The following is a 19,506-nucleotide window of genomic DNA, read 5'->3' as shown; positions in this document are numbered from 1 at the left end:
TCTAACATGGCTAAATGTTCACTCTCCTGTAATGTAAAAATTGGTCAATGTTCTTTATATGACATCGGGTCGAATACAAATAGTCTTTAATGCTTTGATTTAACAGTTTTGCCAGTGGACAGAATTTTCTTAGTGCAGCTAGCGTTTATGGTCCTTTTTAAACCAGGTCTCTTTAATGTGTCCCTCTATGATAAAGTTAAACTGTACGTGCAAGCAGTAAAATTACAATTATATGTTCATGAGTTACAGATTTTAGTCTCGCATGACTATTTTCTTACTATTAGGGCGCTTCTCATGAAACATTAAGCTTCATTAAAAAACAGAGGTCATTAGTAGTTTTTCCCAGCACTGAGTAAACCCAACAAGTAACTTCACATTAGCACCCCAGGACTTTTAAAGGGCAAACTATTCCACAAACTACATAATAAAAAATTGGAATAGAGTTGGAGGAGGATGTGTGTAGGCGGCATAAACCCTCATAGGCTCACAGGCTATATCATGGACAGTATTTCTGCTCTGACAAAGGCACAAAGGCACAGAGAATCATTTTGCAGAGGTTTTTTTTTTTGTGCTTTCACGATTGACTTCTTTGTACTGATAATTGTGCAATATATTTGTTAATGACTTGAGCAGCTTGAGTATTTGTGCTGCTAAATAAACAATTATAGTAGATTTATAGTAACTTATTTTTAGAAGAGTTTTTATAATTGAATGGAACACCAATTAACCCCAAGTATAATACACTACCTACAATACTTGTTACCTTACTTATGCTTTTCGCTGAGATCTAAGATGGCTTAATGGCGCCCCCTAGGAACAAGAATGATAACTTAGTTGCAAAATAATGGTTCATATTATATATTAAAAAAGCAATGTAGATCATAGGAATTGTAACAGCCAGCACACATTTTTATTTTTCACCACTATGTTCCACACTATACACTACATACAATTTACAGTAGAAGAGAATTTAATAAGGCACAAGTCCAGAAGTACCACTCATCATCAATTCAACTGCTAATAGCTTCAGATTTACAAGTTATTATTTAAAGTTTATGCTAAAAGTACATGATATTAAGTAAAGTATATGTTTTTACAAATTGTAAATAAGTCCAGTTACATCCTAAAAACTCCAAAATGTGTCTTTTTGGTTGGTGCATTGAGCGCAGCACTGAGACTAAGCCCAAGGACCAGCCGTGTATCAGCTGGATCGATAATTCCATCATCCCACAGCCTGCAAAAAAGCCATCACATTATTAGATGCACATTATGCCTGATTCATGCGAGGCTTCCTGTAGCACGTTAGCACTGCTCTATAATGGGAGACTTTAATCAAGATGCTGTGACACTCATCTTCCTGTTTTAATGCCCTCACGTCTTAATCAAGCACTGTCTGTTTCCTCTTCTCTGCTCTGCTCTCAAGGTCACAGCCAAAGCCTACGCTCAGCTATAAGCGTTAGATACAGAACAAGCTGTATCTTGGCTCTCTTTCAAAGCAATAATCACAAATAAAAATATTAAAACAGATTTTGTTCAAATTTGAGGAAAGAAGTTCTCAGCATTTCTAAGTAATCGCAATAAAAACTGGCAAAAAGCCGACAGGTCTTTTTTTTTTTTCTTTTTCTCTACAAATGCTGTAATTCAGACCTCCAAAAACATATTCTGATATACATTGTATTTAGCATGTTCGTTCTATCTGAAATGTTAAGACTCTGGGACATGCTCAAGTTGTTGTGCACTGAAGTGTATTATAAAACATAAATCATAATTTGCAGTCACAGAATCTGATTAGATATTTTTCCAAGCTCTTCAACTACAGAAGTAATTTTCACCTTTTATGCACCATTACTAATATTAAAATCCATTAAAATCAATCTCACCTAGCACTGGAATAATACGGGCTGCCTTCTTCCTCAAATCTGCGCACAATTGGTTCCTTCATGGCAGCTTCCATTTCTGCAGTGAACTGATAATAAAGACAGAAGAACAATCAGATAAAAGAACTATTACATTATATTGACAATTAATATTGATCATATCTTTACATTCCTGAAAACTGACGGCGATTTCAGTAAGTCCTTGATTGAAGTGAATTAAATGCTACCAATGTCTAATGCCCCATCTAATAAAGCCGCTAATGCACTCTCAATAAACCCATAACAGCTTTTCTGATGCAGTCCAATTACAGGCACTTGATTTTATTCTATAATCGAGTTAAAACCATTTGACGAGGACAAGTGTGGTTCATAATGTTTACGCTTTTGGCAGCGATTCCTCAGTCTAATTTTAGCAGTTGTAATTAATATGAAAGATTACCTCCTTTCCCTCGCGTGCCCTCTGATCCTTGGTGATGGTAGCCAGCACAGTAGCGGCCTGCTCCCCACCCATCACTGAAATACGAGAGTTGGGCCACATGTACAAGAACCGGGGGCTAGAAATAACAGAAATAACTTCAAGAAGACACACAATACATTATGCAGTTACATAGGCCTGTTACAACAATTACTATACAGACTTAAAAATATGAAAGCTGGTACAATATATTGTGAGGAGATTTTTGACATTATTCTGTACTATGATATGATTTGATGTGAGCTGTAGAGAGAAGAATAAATAACTTCTATGGCTAATTATGATTCTCCTTATTTGATTCTTAATTGACACAGTATATTTAAAAATAGATTTACTGGGATTATCCTGCTTTGTATCAGTAGCATAAAGTAGTTTCAATACATCATGCTTAAAAATTTGTTATCGTGACAGGACTACAGTTATATAATAGCAATAAAATACCATACCTGTAAGCCCTTCCACACATGCCATAGTTTCCAGCACCATAAGAACCTCCAATAATGACAGTGATCTTAGGAACACTGGCACAGGCAACTGCAGTCACCATTTTGGCCCCATCCTTGGCAATGCCTCCTGCTTCGTACTCTCTGCCAACCATGAAGCCTAAGAAGTGACATTTTTAAATACTTTGAAATTTGAAATTTGTAGTATTTATTTATTTTTATTTATTAGAACAAATTGTGACACTTTATACTAACTACACCTTAATTAGCATTAAAGGTCCTACATTACATAAAATTTACTGAGCTTGTCATGTTACCTCCTTAAAAACATACCTGGGGTTGTGTTGTACTGTATTGTATTTCATTTCATCAACATGTTTGCATAATCCTGCATTGTTAGGCTGTATGCTTCTACAAAGCTCAAAATGCTCTGTTCCACCTTGTAATGTCATGTAGTGGTTGTCTTTTGTTTAGTAGAGATGGATAATTCCAGGTCCCACATCATCAAAATGATTTTAGTAAAGGCGTATGGAGTCTGAATACACACTGGCGCACTTCCTGTATTACCACAAGACATTACAAGGTGGAACAGAGTCAGCCTAAATATGCAAGAGTTGTGTGTTAAGACACAAAATAAAACTCCAGGTCTGTTTTTGATAAAGAAACAACATTATAACAATGATCAGAAAATAGCATAATAGAGGCCTGTTACTAAAGCATGATGATGAATTGAGTGTGATTCAGGCATTGTAACTACTTAACTATGGGGTAGGATTATTAATTAGTAGTTACTAAGCCTGAATCATTCTTAATAAATAAGTTGTTCATTAAGCATTAAGTATATTTCATGCTTTACTAAGGCTACAAATAGTGTAGTTTTCAAGTTATAAAGTGTAGCCAAACAAAATATACTCGTGATCACCAACCTGTGATGTTTTGGAGAAAAATTAAAGGAATGTTTCGCTGACAACATAGTTCAATGAAATGTGTTCCCTACAAAGACACAGGAAACCATCAAATACAACAGCCAAATATAACAGCTTTAACTGGAGTGAGACACGATCAAGAGAATGGTTACATACAATAAGACTATGTCATTTAGAGAGAATAAAATCTAATTTCAGTCTATAACACAGACACTTGGGAAAGCTTTCAGCAGTTTAGAAGAATAAAAACTACAGCACGTGATGAAATGGTGTCATAAAATGTGTGTGCTGTATTGATTTTTGTGGATTAGCTTTCAGAGCATGTCGGTGTCCATCTGAACACAGTGCCTCACACAACAACAGTCATGCTGGTGATGAGATAATCATACCTCAACCATCAAATTGAGGTCCCAGACAAAAATGAAAGTAAAAAAAATATATTTGGTGTAATCTAGTAACCTAATTTAACCAGTGCGCAGGCATACAAGTCTGTAATGGCAAATAGATGTGTTGCTTTGGTGGAGGTGGTGCTCAGTTCAGTCAAGCATCAGTTGGTTTATAAATAAAATATGTTTTGCGTGTTGAAAATCATGCTTACTCTGTGTATGTGTGCTTGCTACAGTACAAACAGAATGTATATACCCTGTACATAGTAACTGAGAAAACAAGTGTGAAACTTTCCAATTGTGTATACTCATTGAATGCAATGAAACAATGAAATAAAATCTACCTTTTTGGCTGATTCTGAAAACAGGACTCCATTGTTGCCAATGATACCAACGGGGTATCCGAAAACTCGAGCGAAACCTTTTTGAGCAGAAAATACAAGTCAGTTGATAAAGAATAAAAAGTATTATTGTTCATTTATTGTTTTACCTGTAACTAGTGTATCTCCATAGAAAGTCTTGAACTCATCAAATTTGCTGCCATCTACTACTCTGGCAATGACCTGCAATGAAAAGGATACAGATCTATACAAAAAATCCACAATAATTCTTTCTCTGTTTCTCTTCATTAGTCAAAGTCCTTCCTGATTCAGGCGCGTTACATCTAACCAGTCACACAGTAGTTTGGCAGATTTTACCATCTGTGGCACCCCCAGCCTAAAAAAGTCTAAAAGCTGTATAGATACTGCATTTTTCTTCAAGGTAACAATACATATATAAGTAATAGTAATGGGAAGAGTACTTTGAAAATGCATTTAGCTACAGAATACTGAATACATGAATTAAAATGCATTTTGTAACATATTTTGATACCAGAGTACTGTAGGTATGCTGTACACTTAGAATACTTTTACACAGAGTTGCATTTAAATTATAGTGCAACATAGGATTAAAAACAGCAGGATAGGAAATAGCATCAGTAACTGAAAGTTAAAATCACATTTGCACTCATCACAGGAGCTGTGTTTTCTATCTATCCCACTAACACTGTGGAGTTTGAACCCTAATTTGTGTAATCAAGCACTGAAATGGATTTCTTTGATTTTAGGAAAGTAATTGTATTCTGAATACCACCAAATGAGAAAGCAACTGTACCAGAATACATTTACTCAGTTAGTATTCTGAATATGTATTTTATATGTACAACACTGTCACTAGCATACCTCTCTGACATCAAAGTTGCGCTTTAGATTATCTCCCACAATGCCATAGAGCTCATCTGCAGGGAACAGAGGTGCCTCTGTTGGTTCTGTGGTCACCTAAAATAAACACATATATTATTCCCACTGCATAACTAACACTAAAACAGTTAAAATCATGAGCATACATCCACATTCTTCCTGTAGTTGAGACTTCTTACGGCTTTTCTTGCTAAGTGGAGTGCGTGGTTGTCATCTAAAGCATAGTGGTCCGTTACACCTGATTTTCTGTTTTTTAAAAATAACATCAGTAATTGTGAGATGAACAACATATTAAAACATCATGTAAGCCATTGTTCTTACTTGCAGTGCAGATCAGCACCTCCAAGATCCTCAGCAGATACTTCTTCTCCAGTTGCAGCTTTTACCTAAAATTAATTATCATTACTGAATTATTACAATAAACAAAAAGGTAAGACATTTATTTAAAATCATTTTAGCATACCAAAGGTGGTCCCCCGAGAAAAATTGTTCCTTGCTTCCTGACAATGATACTCTCATCTGCCATAGCTGGTACATAGGCTCCTCCAGCAGTACAGGATCCCATGACGACTGCAATCTGCCATAGGAGAAGAAATTGTGAGTCGTCTTCACAATTGAGCTTCACTTTGATCAAATTAACAAATTATTTTTGACTATAATTATTTACCTGTGCTATTCCCTGTGATGATAGATTAGCCTGGTTAAAAAAAATACGGCCAAAGTGATCTCTGTCTGGGAAGACATCAGCCTGTCTGGGCAGATTGGCACCACCAGAGTCCACTAAAGGAGAAAAGTGAAAAAATAAATTAAAATAAATACATAATAATAATAATAATGAACACTGATATTATGTAAAGTTCCAACTACATGTATGTTATTTGCTCACCCAAATAAATGCATGGCAAGTGATTCTGTTGAGCTATTTCTTGGGCACGAAGGTGTTTCTTCACTGTGATTGGATAATATGTGCCGCCTTTGACAGTAGCATCATTTGCAACAATGACACACTCCACTCTATGGGAGAAAAGAAAAAGAAAACTGGTAGTGTTTAAAATGTATTTTAGAATAAATTATTGGCAATTTGCTGTTTGAGCTTACCCTGAAACTCGACCAATCCCTGTGATGATGCCACCAGCAGGCACCTCTTCCTTCCCATACAGCTCATATGCAGCAAACTGAGAGAACTCTAGGAAAGGGCTCCTGTAAAAGCAGGCAAATTTACAATACATTGTTGTAAATTGAGAGTGTTACATGTAAAATAGTATAAAACATTTTTAAAAATATAAAAAAAAAACTATAATATCTACAGTACCCTGGGTCCAGTAGTCGGTCTATGCGCTCTCTAGGTAAAAGCTTCCCTCTTGATGTGTGAAGTTTTCTAGCCTTTTCACCACCACCTAAAAGGAAAGGTTGCATAGACTTGTGTCCTAATTAAAATACATTCTAGGTGTGAATCTTTAATTCACTGTATTTAATAAAGCCATTTTTGTTGAAAGATTATTTGGCACATTATACCCAGTTTGATCTTCCCTGTCCGTGTTTTCAATTCATCAACAAGAACTTTCATACGCTGATAGTTTTCCTGTGGAAAAAGGGAAATGTAGGCATTTGCACAACCATTACCATGTTAAGAGTCTCACTAATAGGAGAATACAGTATAAAAACTACATGCGATTAACCCATATTTCCATGAACATTCAATATCGTAAGGCGTATATTTTAATGAGGGGTGATACAAATGACATTACTTAAATTAAATGTGTATTCTAACTTTAGAATGACTTTACTGATGTTACATTAAATTATACCACAGTAGCTGTGGACATCCAAAATCCAAGGCTACTGTGCACAGAGAGGTCTGTGGCTACTCTTAGCATTTGGCTAACCTACCTGATAGTCAGATGATTGTTTATCAGGCTGCGATCCCAATCGAGCCACTTGATCTGCGTGGTAAGGTCGTGCAGCAGTCACAGGGAGCGTCCTGCAGCGTAGCAGCCATGGCCTAAAACCACGGACGAGCATTTTCACATGAAATGTACCTGAGGTGAGCACGGAGGGACTAGCTTGCTGGCTAACCTAGCATTGACAATGCATTAAAAAAATGTTTTGTGGAGGTCTAGACTTTCGTGTTAAGTTCCTTGGTGAAGCTGGATGCTGTAATAGCCCTATTCTTTCATTAAATGGTACTCTCGGAGGTTTATGTCCTAAAAACACAGAGCTAGGTTTCTGGTAAAGTCAAACAGGACGCCTTGTACCGCAGCGTCACCTGCTGGAAATTTTAGTCCATTACAGAAAACATAACATTGACTGTGGACACTCACACCCCTTTACCAAGATGCGTGTCTTAAACAAGCCAAATGTGCAACTCCAGCCTGGAAGATCCACATATAATTGACATTTCTATTTAATTTTGCTTCTGTATGTCTACATATCACAGACATGTTGAACTTCCTTGCCAATCGTAATGATTCTGAGCTCTAATTATTTATTTTTTGCTTTCAAGGTTGTATCAACAGGTGTTATTGTAACTTATTAAGAATTTAAGTAAAATTAAAAATGTATCCTACTTGTATTGAAAGGTTGCCCATTGTAATACGGTTGAAGCCCTAAACTGCCATCTAGTGGATTAGACAGGCATAAACCCACAGGTTCCATCAGTCACCTCTTATAGAGGAGGGTATGATTTACCAAATAGCCCTATTTACTTCAATACAGAGCCTCACTCAGGTGCCACAGACAGCTACTAAATTGGCATTGGCACCAGCCGCTCATTAAGAGCGCTGACTCCTGACCTGTGGTAATACACAATGATATTAATGAGGGTATAGACATGGACTAAACAATGTCATCTTTATAGCTGATACCGTTCAGAAGACAGGAGCACTGCCTTCCACAATAATGGACTGCACCGAATGTGTATTTTCTTGATATTTGTGTACCACCTCTAGCAACTATCTCTCCTCCACTTTATCATAATAAAGCCAAAATTGTTGATAAACTCTTTTGAAGAGTATGTGGATCTGTTTTAAAGAGTTAGCCTAAAAGCTTTAAAAATCCACACCTTCTGACCTGCACGCTTTATTCCAGGTTCATTGGGCAGAGTCCAAACTGAAGAGCATTCAAACCAAGAGCTTTTAGTTCATTTAGTTGTAAGAGGCCTTTTCTCCTCCAGCACTCCCACCAATTCTATCAGCATACACAGAGGCAGCCATGACCCCCACTCAAATGACTGCTCCTGTTTTCTTAGGAAATATACAATCCTCCACTCTGCGCTGAACCTGCCCCCTCTCACTCATACCGCTCTCTCTACTTTAGCGTGGCCCCTGACCTTCTCACTGCGGCAGCCGTGAAGAGAGGGAATAAATGTAGAGGCATGAAAAGCCTCTTAGTGGAGAGAAAAAAAGAAATGAATTAAATAAAAATGGACCAGGTGAGGCCACAGAATGGAGAGAAAACAGTCTATTGTTGATTTTAATTTTTGTCCTCAATGCATTTATTTATATATCTTTTGCTCAGTGTTGCTTGGTTTTGTAGTAGTAATAGTATAGACCTGTATAAAATATGCATGGTCTCTTAAATTGTCATAGTACATGGCCAAGTGGTAGTAATTCAGACACAGACTGTTAGAAAAAAATCTGTGCCTACTCTACTTTGTGCCAGGTCAAGATACATGCAATAAGAGCAAGAGCTGGCCATTTCAGATGATGTGCTGTGGCAGGCCCTAACAGTAACAGTAATAGCAATGATAGTAATGTCAGGTAGAATATCTGTTAGTAATGTAGTGGTAGGCTATTTAAAGGTGCTCTAACTAACATTTCTGGTGGAGCGTCTGCTATCTGCTTGTCTCCATGGCTATAATGCTTTGCTCAGAATTTTACACAGTATTGTATTAAAGGTCCCATATTACGCAAAACTGGCTGTTGTGAGCTTTAAGCCATGTTCAAATGTTATAACCTCATCAAAAACATATTTAGAATTGTGTTTTGTTTCATTCACAGATTTATTTATTATTAATCTGTCTACATATCCAATCTCAAAATGTTCTGTTCCACCTTGTTCCACTTGATGTCATGAACTGTTTTTCACCACAACAGCTACTTTTTAACTTTTGTTTAGTAGAAACTCGCAATTCCAGGACTGAAATGATCGAAATCATTCTAGTGAAGGTGTATGGAGTTTAAAAACGCAGTGAAGCACTTCCTATATTACTTATTACATCACAAAGTGGAACATTGTGCTTTCTGCTTGAGAGAAGAAAGGCTAAATATGCAGGATTTGTGTATTAAACATGTTTAAATGAAACAAAACACAACTTCCAGGTATGTTTTTGATGAGGAAATAACATTATAACAGAGATAATAAAATGTCATAATATTGGCCCTTTAAATGTCTATCTATCTCCACAGAGACAAGCAGATTACCAGACCACATTACTGGTCACATCCATTGAGAAGCCACCTCATTCACAGTGCATGTTTTTCAATTAAAACACCTGTAGTCAAATAAATACAAGACAGATCAGGTTAATGCCATACTGTGAAACATTCCAGATTAAAACAATAATCTCCATGGAAACAATCAGGTAGAGAACCCCCACCAGAAAAGTTATGTCCTCTGCATACTGTATCCTATCCTTTACCACATCCTTACCACATTTTGTTCCTCAAAATGCCTTCACTTTCAAGTTTTGTCTGTCAGTTTATAGGCCCTAACACTTTAAAAATGCTACTAACTGCTCACACATACCAGTGCATCCAAATGTTTTCATGCCAGCTGCGTTAAAAAAAAAAAAAAAAAAAAAAAAAACTCATCCTCCTCTTTTTTGGATGGAGATAATGATTCTCGTTTCCAGGCTCAAAGAAGTCATTAATGTGTGACACAGCCTTGAATGTAGCATATCAAAGCTTTTGCGAGTGCGCCCCCGTCCCGCCCACTAACCGCACCGCCTTGTTAAAACAAACATGAATTAAACATCATGGTCGACCTGTAACTCTCCGCCAGACTGTCAGTAGCAGAGGCATCAGATGTTGTAAAGAAAAAAAATTTGCTTTTCAATCCCTTCAGACTGTATAAAAAATCCTTACAAATCTTTCATCTCGTTGTAGGATCAGTGCCAAATTTACTCCGGCAGATAAAATGACGGACACGCTGGCTCCCTATGCGCCCTCTCCCAATCTCCCAATCTCTCGCACGGATATGATGAGAGTGGCAAGGTGAAAAACGGGAGGAGATGGATATCACAGAGGCAGATGTGATAAGCAAAATGAATGAGGGCACGTCGTGTGAGGTCAAGTACAATAGAAATTATGAGCAGAGAGGACTCATATAGCCTATTGTACAATCATATTGGCTGCCTTCACAATCCTTCACAATAATAACAGTATAAGCTGCAGCAGTCCCCTTGTTTTGATCCTCTGATTCAAACAGAAATATTGCCTTCACAATATCATTTCTCTGATAATGGTTCATAAGGTTTGATCTTAGCAATAGGTCGGTTAACAGAACTGAGCTCCTACAAAAGGTAAAAGATCAAATATGTCTGATGTACAGCCCACGGGCCATTGTTTATGTAGGGTACTTGACAAGATTCCATAATCTTTTATATCTAGAATTCTTATGGCTTTCAGCATTTTATTTCATAAATGCTTATTTACTACCTCTTGAATCAAATAACACCAATAAGAAATAAGGCCAATAGAAATTGTTATAGGTCCTATGTAACTTTTCTGGTGGAGTCTGCCACTTGCTAATTTCCAAGGAGTTGTTTTAGCTATGCCTGGAATGTCCTTCGTTATGGCATTAAACTTATCTAGCTCCATGAAGGTGGTTTATCGCCCAGGCCATGTTACATGTTAAAATGTATGTCAAATCTTGAAAGGGCTGTGCATGTTTTTTTTCAAGATATTTTAGTTAAAACAGCTAAAATGAAAAATAAACTAGAAAATAATGATAACATGTAAAAAATACCAGGCAACAATATCTGTAGACAAGCAGGTGGTGGGCACCCACCAGAAAAATACATAATGATAAAATGAGGCAAGAAATGTCTGCCTTATATAATTGAAAGATTGTGACATTGCGAGATGTAATTGTTCATTATGTGCCGTATTCATCAAAGGTTCTGTTTTTCTTTACATGCACAACAGCTTGACACTGTTGCAGTCATGGTCTCCTCCGTCTGTCTCCATGTATCCCATCAAAAAATGGTCTATCATTTAAGTCTGTTTGAAGTTATGCACAAAAGTCTCACAAAGGAAACAAATGACAAACCAGTTAGATTCTAGCATACAATGCATTGTGTTTTGTTAAGTAACATTTTCAAAGTATGCATAGCATATACTAAACTGAACTGATACTACTGGCTCTGCTTCAGGAAGCTCTGGGCTTCGATTCATTATTATTGCTTCTGTATTTTGGATAAGCAGCACTGCCACATATTTGCAGTTGCCAAACTTTAAGAAACAAGGGATTTCCTTAAGAGATAGAAGTTTTCTGCTTTATACAGTCGTTTGACTGACACTTTCTTTGACTCTGTTTAAGAAGTAGAAAACGAAAGAAGCCCAAGTTTGAGCTGTTTTAAGAAGTTAGTCTGTTTAGTATGCTCTGCATTGAGAAGAGCAACTTTTGCTTCAGTAACATATTATGAAGATGCTTAAATTGCATGTAAATAAAGCATAATTTGTATTTAATTCTCCACTTTCATAGAAAAGTATTTAAAGAAAAAGACATGTTCATATTGTTTGATCCATGTTTTCTGAATGTTAACCTTCCTAAACTATGTAAAAAATCTTTTTGGAATAATTTCAGAACAGTCTCCAAAGTGCTCTTGTGTTGGCACAGAGTGGTAATGGCTCTACAAAGTGGCTCTTCACAGATACAGCGTCAGCCAGCTCCCGGGTCACTGACACAGCCACACAGGTCCTCCCATTAAAATTTCATGTGGCAGCGGTGGCCAAGGACAAACAAACTGCCAACATTATTCTCATTAAAGCGATGCAGTGAGCCACACACACCTTACTGCTATTGTGTGGTCTGTTTGTTTAAACCACGTCTAGCTGAAAAGTGGGTAATTTGCAAGAGCTAAGTGCACTTCATATAAAAATGTTGAAGTAGGGTCCCTCTTTGCATCACCTCCTCTTCCCAGTGTCTATGCGCTCTATCATTCACTAGACTCCTCCACAACTCTCACTTGGATCTCTTCATCTTCACCAGTCCAATGCAGTCCTGGATACAGCACAATAAGTTCAACTGGAGTACCACCACTGTGTAATTTTGCAACTAATCTTAGATTTTTAGAGTTGTTTTAATTACTATTCTTTGTCAATATTTTTTTTTCATATCTTGATTTTTGAAATCTTGCACTTACTATCTGCTCTCGACTGTGTATTAAGAGTTGTCTTGACAAGTGCATTCATCCACTGAGAGAGTGCGATGCGGTTACATTTGCTATAATAATTAGAATGAAATTACCATAATGGTTTAAGTAAAAAAATTTAAAACTGCAAAATGCATTCCCAATTTTGTGAGTGACAAGTTAACTGTCGGCACAGCATACCTGGAATGTTATTTTCTTCTTTCAGTAATAATCCAGTTTAGAACAATTTTTTTGAAAACCTGCACATGGATAAGTGAATAACAATAGTAGATTTTTATATATTTTTTAAGTATTGCTCAAATTAAAAACTATATAATTGAGCTTTTTATATTGAGCTTTTTGCATATGCTTTTCCAACATTTTTTAAGTTTGTATATTACGTCCTATATTATTGACTCTTTAAGCCATGTTAGAATGTTGTTACATCCTCAAAAGCATACTTGAAGTTGTGTTTTGTTTCATTCACACATTTGAGTGACCCTGCATTATTAGTCTGTCTACATCTCCAAAGCTCGAAATGCTCTGTTTCACCTTGTGATGTCATGAAGCAGTTTTGAAGTTAACAGCTAACTTTTACTTTTTGTTTAGTATAGATTGGCAATTCCAGGACTGAAATTATCCAAATGATTCCAAAATTATGTTAAAATCATAGTGGAGGGCTTCCTGTATTACCACATGACATCCCAAGGTGGAGCAGAGTGTTTGTTTGTTTTTTTGTTTTTTTTGTTTGAGAGAAGAACTCAGCCTAAATATGCAGGGTTTGTGTCTCCAACATGTGTGAATAAAACAAAACACAGCAGTAGATATGTTTGTGATCACTTTTGTCCAAGCAATGAATGAATCTCAGCCCAAATCTTTTACATGATCATTTAATAAAATCACCACAGACTAGAAAAGGTAGCAGAGGCATTTGTATTGAAGCTCAACTATAGCAACAGGAAGTGTCTTTGACTGTAAGCTCCAAACATCACATGTTTGTTACACCTTATGAGCCAGGTAAGGTAATGTTATTCACATCATGTATATCTGCTCTTGTCAACTATCTGATTGAGAGACTCTTAACATTAATACCATCGTGTACTTCATATTACTATGGCTGAAGGTTGCAGAGTATCCATTACATACAAAAGATGGTGTCAGGGTGAGTTGATCATGTACAAGCAGATTGCACAGCATCAATGGTAGCGGAGTCAACAACTGCTTTTGAATGAAAATGCATTTAAAGCTGACTGGAGCCAATTATAAAAGATAGTAAAGCAGTAACTTAAATATACGCTTCCTGATCTGTGTCGAATAGAAGTGTCCTTTGAAATGTGTGAGGCTTATGTAGCATTGCACAATATACTGAAAATGTATGTATGTTTTTATATCATGGAAACGCAATAACTCATTGCTTAATAGCAACTAGACAGCCACTGACGGACTGGTGACTATTCCCTCTCATTAATTCAATAAACATATTAGATCGCCAGTACAGGCTGACTCCATCCAGAGGGGGTGAGTTATTCTGCAACACAGAACCCAAATGTGTTTTTTCCCTGGAAGCAGTTGCCTTAAAGGTGCACTAATCTTTCTGATTGGGGTCTGTCGCCATCTTGTTTGGTGGTTTCATTGCTCCAAAATACTTAGAAAAACAGGCATTCTGACTGTGAGCAGGGTTGCCTCTCCAGAGATCTGACCAGTAACTTGGCCTGGTTTGGTCTCCGTGACAGAAATACCATGTTGTGAAACATTTCAGACAAAGCAATTACATATTCATGGAGAAAAGGAGATGGCAGACCCTCCACCAGAAAATTTACACAATGCACCTTTAAATGCTCTGAAAAAAATAGACGTTTCACAATAGTGTTGAGACCTATAAATGATATTTTAAACTGGCAATTAATTAATTTTAAATGAACTATTCAACATTACTGCAAATTAAAATGTGTGGTAAATTATTGTGCAGCTCTAGATGGTAGTATTTAATGTATAAATAGCACAGTAAAGAAAATACAGTTTTACCAGTGCCATGCATCTTACAGTAAACTGAAGCCATGAGGGTTAACGTGCAAGTGTAGAGCACAGCAAAACAAAGAGCGCTTTGGTCCTGCAAACATCAAAGTCGACCACAGAGAGTTACAGACTGGACCAGAAAATGTGACACTGTTTTATGTTCATCTGCTCATAATGGGGCTATTCAGTGAATCTATTCCCAAAGTTTCAAAATGTACACTGAAATCGGTAATTGTAAAACCATTTCGACAACAAAGTCCATTGCGTTTCGTGTTTGTGTGGCTAAAATGGAGGCAGAAGCGCGCAGAATAAAAGGCACTGTGTTACTTGTACAACACCAGGAAATCCGAGTGTCCACTTTTTGTCTTTTCAACTGAAATTTCACAAAGGAAGGAATGGTTGACCTCTTAAAGTCAGTGTGACAACTGTGTGGAGTAAGCATCGACCATTGAAACTGTGGGCAGAGCAATGTTGAATCAATCAGTAGTCATAGTTCAGAAGGTAGTCCAGTTTCAGTTTGCACATGTCAACAGAAGAGTTAAAAAGTCTTTACAATAAATATTAAAAAAATAGACACAGACAAGCAGGTAAAAGACACAACGTAAAAAATGTAAGTGTAAGTGCAAAATAATGTTAAATTTGCTTTAAATCTTACTTATGTTTGGGCTTAAAATATAGCAATGCTGGGAATGTCCTAATGAAATGGAAGATAATGGCTATGATGTACCTTTCTACTGAATATTTTGAAATAAACAAACTTCACTGGTAAGTCATTTGAGTTTTACATAGTTAAGAGCAGATTTTTTTTTTTTTTTACCTTTTTGCTTATTAATTCAAGAAATGTTTACTGTACATAGCTTTTTTAAAATAATCTGGAATCATCCTCCACTAGCAGGTATACTCTTGGTCCAAGGCCTGGATAAAAGGTTGCTTCATTAATAACTTCTATGGCAGTGTTTCTCAAAATGTGGTACGGGAGCTGGTACACATGTTACTCTGCAGTGCAATCAATTTAAGTTTAAGACTAACTTTGAGTTAGTCATTGTTTAAAACTAATAGAGAAATAGTGTAGTCATATTTTAGTATAGACCTGGTTTCAATTGGGTGGTACTTACAAGGCTAGATATTTTCTAAGGTGGTAAAAGAACTACTGCTCTATGGTTAAACCTATGCCACTGTAGTATGAACCACTGCAAGTTACTATATAGAGGACAGGTGATTCAGTATGTAGCTGTATTTGTGTAATATTGGCCAAACCTGCCCAAGTATCTATCAAATGAATGATCAAAACCTTAAGTGTAAACAGATAAGACAATCTTGGTGTGAGGTACAACATACAAAGGCAAATATGACACACTTAAAAAATAAAGCACAAATTATTAAACATTGTACAAAATGTAGCTTTGCCTTAGAATAAAACTGAAGAAATACTGGGTAGTGCTATGAGATAAGTATCCTCTTCTCAGTGCATTTGAACATTCAGTCATCATTACAAAACACTCAAAGTAAAGAAAGGAAAAGAAGTCTGTGCTTAGATCTGCTTTCCGGTTTTAGTCCATCATACAACAGGAGTGTACATGTGAAGGTCCACTTTGTTCCAATGCATTCACGTCTACTGAAACACATTGTAAACTGTACAGGGGGCCGAGGACATGTCATACACTGGCTCCTAATAAATGACCTCGTAGACAGTGGCTTTCTTATCTCCAGATCCCGTCACAATGTACTTATCGTCTATGGAGATGTCGCAGCTCAGCACTGATGAAGACTCCTTTGACTACAATGAGAAGAAAAGAGGGTTAACAATGACTGGAGCACTCTTCTTCGCTTGTACAAAACCCAAAAGAGAAGTGAACACTATCATTCTCAGATACATGTGCAAGTACAAGATTAAGATCGTAATGATTTGCTTCTTTTAATTCATGAATTTTCTGCTTATTTCATATGTAATAACAATGACCATTCATCATCGGTAGTCTTTTTTTATTTTATTTTTATTTTTTTTACAAATGTGTCCATTGTTAAAAAAATAGCAAAAAATAAGTAAATATTGACTCCATTATGTGTGCATCTATATCAGCTATTGGTTTGCACTGAGTTAATGTAGTACATTTTGTTTTGTGTTCTGTTGTTTATGGTTCATAACCATTCTGTAATTTGTATTTAAAGCCTAGCCATGGGTCTCAGAATGACAAAAAATTTGCACCATTGACAAAGAATTTAACAATTAAAAAAAAAGATATTAGATATTTTGAATGGGGGAAAAGTCCTCAAATTGTTGCATATATCAGGAAGCTGAAGCCCATGTATATGCTTTTGGACAGCGATATATATATATATATATAGTTTCTTCAACAAGTTTTACCTGAAAAATGCTGGCCCCATAAGGTGTTCTCCAGGCGTTGAGAAGATTGTCCTTTCCGGTGCTCACAAACCATTTTCCTGGAGGAGACAAAAAAGGTCAAAACTATAGCCTACAATTAGGTGCCACATACGATTCTATTGAAAAAGGCACAATATAGACTGAAAGTAATATAATCACTAAGAAGAGAAAGAGGGCAATAAGGAAAAGGAATGATGAAAGAAGCAAGCTCTATTTTTATTATACTTACAGAATTACAATACTCATACTACAATAATACGTTAATGTTAAAAGGTGAAAAGATCAATAGTAACTACATAAATACTTAGCAAAAGCACTATTTTATAAAGCATCCTATTAATGCCAAATTGAATTTTAATAGAATTTAAATGTAATTATTTCAGTTTGCAGTTCAGAGCACAGGTCACACTTTGGAGAAAAAAAGGTTTTATTGTGTGACACTAGTTAATGACACTAGTTAAAGTCCAGCCTTACTTGTACTGGTTATTAGGGTTGCGACGAGACAAAAGCCAAGACTAGATACGAGATTGGGTCCACGAGAAAGAGACAAGGTAAGATTTTGACATAAATTGTAATAAATAAAATTGTGAGACTACAGCTTCTCAACTAACTACCTAACTCACTAGTGTTTGACCCGTTTTGTCTAATTTAAAATTAAAAACAATGGGGGGAAAATCTCATGAAATAATTTTTCTCTTGTGTGCAGTTTTATCTCACAAGATCTTGTGGCATGAGACTACTGCTACTGCTGCTGGTCTTGCCAGCCAAGTATTAGCCAAGTAGTAAAATAGTCAGAATATTGTATTAATCCTCAAAGAAAAGTATTCACCTGCTGTGGCTCCAATAAAAATACCTAAAAGCAGTAAAAAAAAAAAAAAAATCCCTCCTTTATTTTCTCTGGTAACTGCCTGAGCTCTTACCACAGTGAGCGAATCGCAGAGACAGCACACAGCTCTCGTGCAGGTGGAGCTGGTACTTGTCGGGTTTGGTCACATGTAGAACCTCCACGTTACTGTTCTCCATTCCCACAGCCAGCCACTCTCCAGTCGGACAGTAGCCCAGAGAAAAGATCTGCAACACAATATGTATACAAAGGTTTAGCTTAAATATACTGTCCAAATTATTGACTTTATGCAACCCATTAAACACTCCAATTGTTACTGACTAATATTTTACTCTATCCCACTAATGCTACATGAGCAGTGAATTTATCTCTATTAACTACTATATAACATAGTTTTCTTTAAATGAAATTGACATTTACTTTCAATAAGATGTTACACAAGAGAATGCAGAGCAGTGGTAAATAGCTGATATTACGTTTGATGTGCTGTTCTCACAGACCTTGGCACTGTAAGCTTTCTTAAATACAGTACACACTGGCCTCCTCCTGTGCACATTGAGCTTGTGAAATGGGCTTTTCAGGAAAATTGCTATAATAGTCTATTATTGCTGCTCTTCTCCTTATCGAGAAAAAAAAATCAAAATTCACTATTATTATGGTATGTGAGTTGAAGCTGGAAAGCCAGTGTTCAGCTCGGCCTTTATTGTCAGCTAAACGCTGTGAGCTGAGCCACTGAATGACTGCAATAAATCACAGCCCAGGCGTGTGTAATCACAAAAGTGTGTGACTGGTCTCGCAATGCACCATTTACCCCAATCTGGGCCATTTTACTTTCCATCACAAATGTCGCAAAGGGAACATTTGTGAGAACAGACTTGTAAATGTAACTGCCATAAAGAGCAAGTAAATCTGAAATTTAACTATCTTAAACCAGGGCAGGATGCACTGTAAGACAAAAGAGTACATTAGAGGTCGAGCTTGTATTTGTCGTAAGTGTATTTGTTGTGTTTACCTGAGAGGTGAAGTCATGCTGCTGGAGTTGCCGACCTTCTCTCAGGTCCCAGGAGCGCACAGTGTTGTCCAGGCCGCCGGTCCACAGCTTAGTGCCATCATTAGAGATGTCTATACAGCTGGCTCCGTCAGTGTGGCCTTGAAACTGCCTGTACAAAAACACAGCAAAAACAGATGATTCACTTAAAGAAACTGGAAACAGACTGGAGAGTCATATAATAATGTTACTAGAGTCTAGATTTTATTCTGTAGTTAAGTAAAGATTTATGAAACATAATAAAGTGATGTTTGTCTTTGTAACCAAATTGTCTCAAAGCAGAATTTGAGCTTTAACGGTGCTATATTACACATAATTTACTCTTAACAGCTGTTAATGTTATAATGCTGTTATCTTGTCAAAAACATACCTGGCATTGTGTTTTGTTTCATTCACACGTTTGAGTAATATTTTATTATTAGTCTGTCTGCATCTCCATCTCCAAAGCTCTGTTACACCTGTGATGTCATGTAGCGCTAGTTTTCAAGTTAACAGCTACCTTTTACTTTTTTG

General features: G+C 36.6%; 2 protein-coding genes across 9 annotated transcripts in view; both read right to left on the bottom strand.

Moving 5' to 3' along the window:
• Positions 1–884: 884 nt before the first annotated feature.
• Positions 885–7,609, bottom strand: mccc2 (methylcrotonyl-CoA carboxylase subunit 2). Its single transcript, XM_020941891.2, has 17 exons — positions 7,239–7,609; positions 6,864–6,930; positions 6,661–6,745; positions 6,447–6,548; positions 6,235–6,362; positions 6,016–6,128; positions 5,812–5,925; positions 5,670–5,734; positions 5,495–5,594; positions 5,331–5,426; positions 4,598–4,670; positions 4,452–4,528; positions 3,722–3,788; positions 2,799–2,955; positions 2,317–2,431; positions 1,881–1,966; positions 885–1,234 (listed from the first exon to the last, which is right to left on the bottom strand). Exons 1-17 carry the CDS (start codon positions 7,368–7,370, stop codon positions 1,117–1,119), a joined length of 1,695 nt encoding a protein of 564 aa, XP_020797550.1. The 5' UTR covers positions 7,371–7,609; the 3' UTR covers positions 885–1,116.
• A 7,989-nt stretch (positions 7,610–15,598) lies between these two features.
• Positions 15,599–19,506, bottom strand: part of LOC110154432 (TLE family member 4, transcriptional corepressor) — a 28,577-nt gene continuing 24,669 nt past the window's right edge. For all 8 annotated transcript variants that reach the window (XM_055161554.1, XM_055161555.1, XM_055161556.1 and 5 more), the window contains 4 exons: positions 18,958–19,105; positions 18,022–18,172; positions 17,084–17,160; positions 15,599–16,495 (listed from right to left, as the gene is read on the bottom strand). In XM_055161554.1, coding sequence (XP_055017529.1) covers positions 16,388–16,495; positions 17,084–17,160; positions 18,022–18,172; positions 18,958–19,105 — 484 coding nt within the window. In that variant the 3' untranslated portion in view covers positions 15,599–16,387. The remainder of the gene's footprint in view (positions 16,496–17,083; positions 17,161–18,021; positions 18,173–18,957; positions 19,106–19,506) is intronic.

The sequence above is a fragment of the Boleophthalmus pectinirostris genome, unplaced genomic scaffold, assembly GCF_026225935.1.
Source record: "Boleophthalmus pectinirostris isolate CB_2022bp ecotype Guang Dong unplaced genomic scaffold, ASM2622593v1 HiC_scaffold_4, whole genome shotgun sequence".
NCBI lineage: Eukaryota > Metazoa > Chordata > Actinopteri > Gobiiformes > Gobiidae > Boleophthalmus > Boleophthalmus pectinirostris.
The sequence above is the reverse complement of the archived record's forward strand: the minus strand, read 5'-3'. Positions and strand labels throughout refer to the sequence as shown.

Excerpts from the sequence above, each read along its gene's own strand:
- mccc2 (XM_020941891.2), bottom strand. The coding sequence starts at position 7,370 with ATGCTCGTCCGTGGTTTTAGGCCATGGCTGCTACGCTGCAGGACGCTC. Across the intron at positions 6,931-7,238 it reads AACAATCATCTGACTATCAG|GAAAACTATCAGCGTATGAA; the intron begins GTAGGTTAGCCA and ends CTTTTTCCACAG. Across the intron at positions 6,549-6,660 it reads GACCGACTACTGGACCCAGG|GAGCCCTTTCCTAGAGTTCT; the intron begins GTACTGTAGATA and ends CTGCTTTTACAG.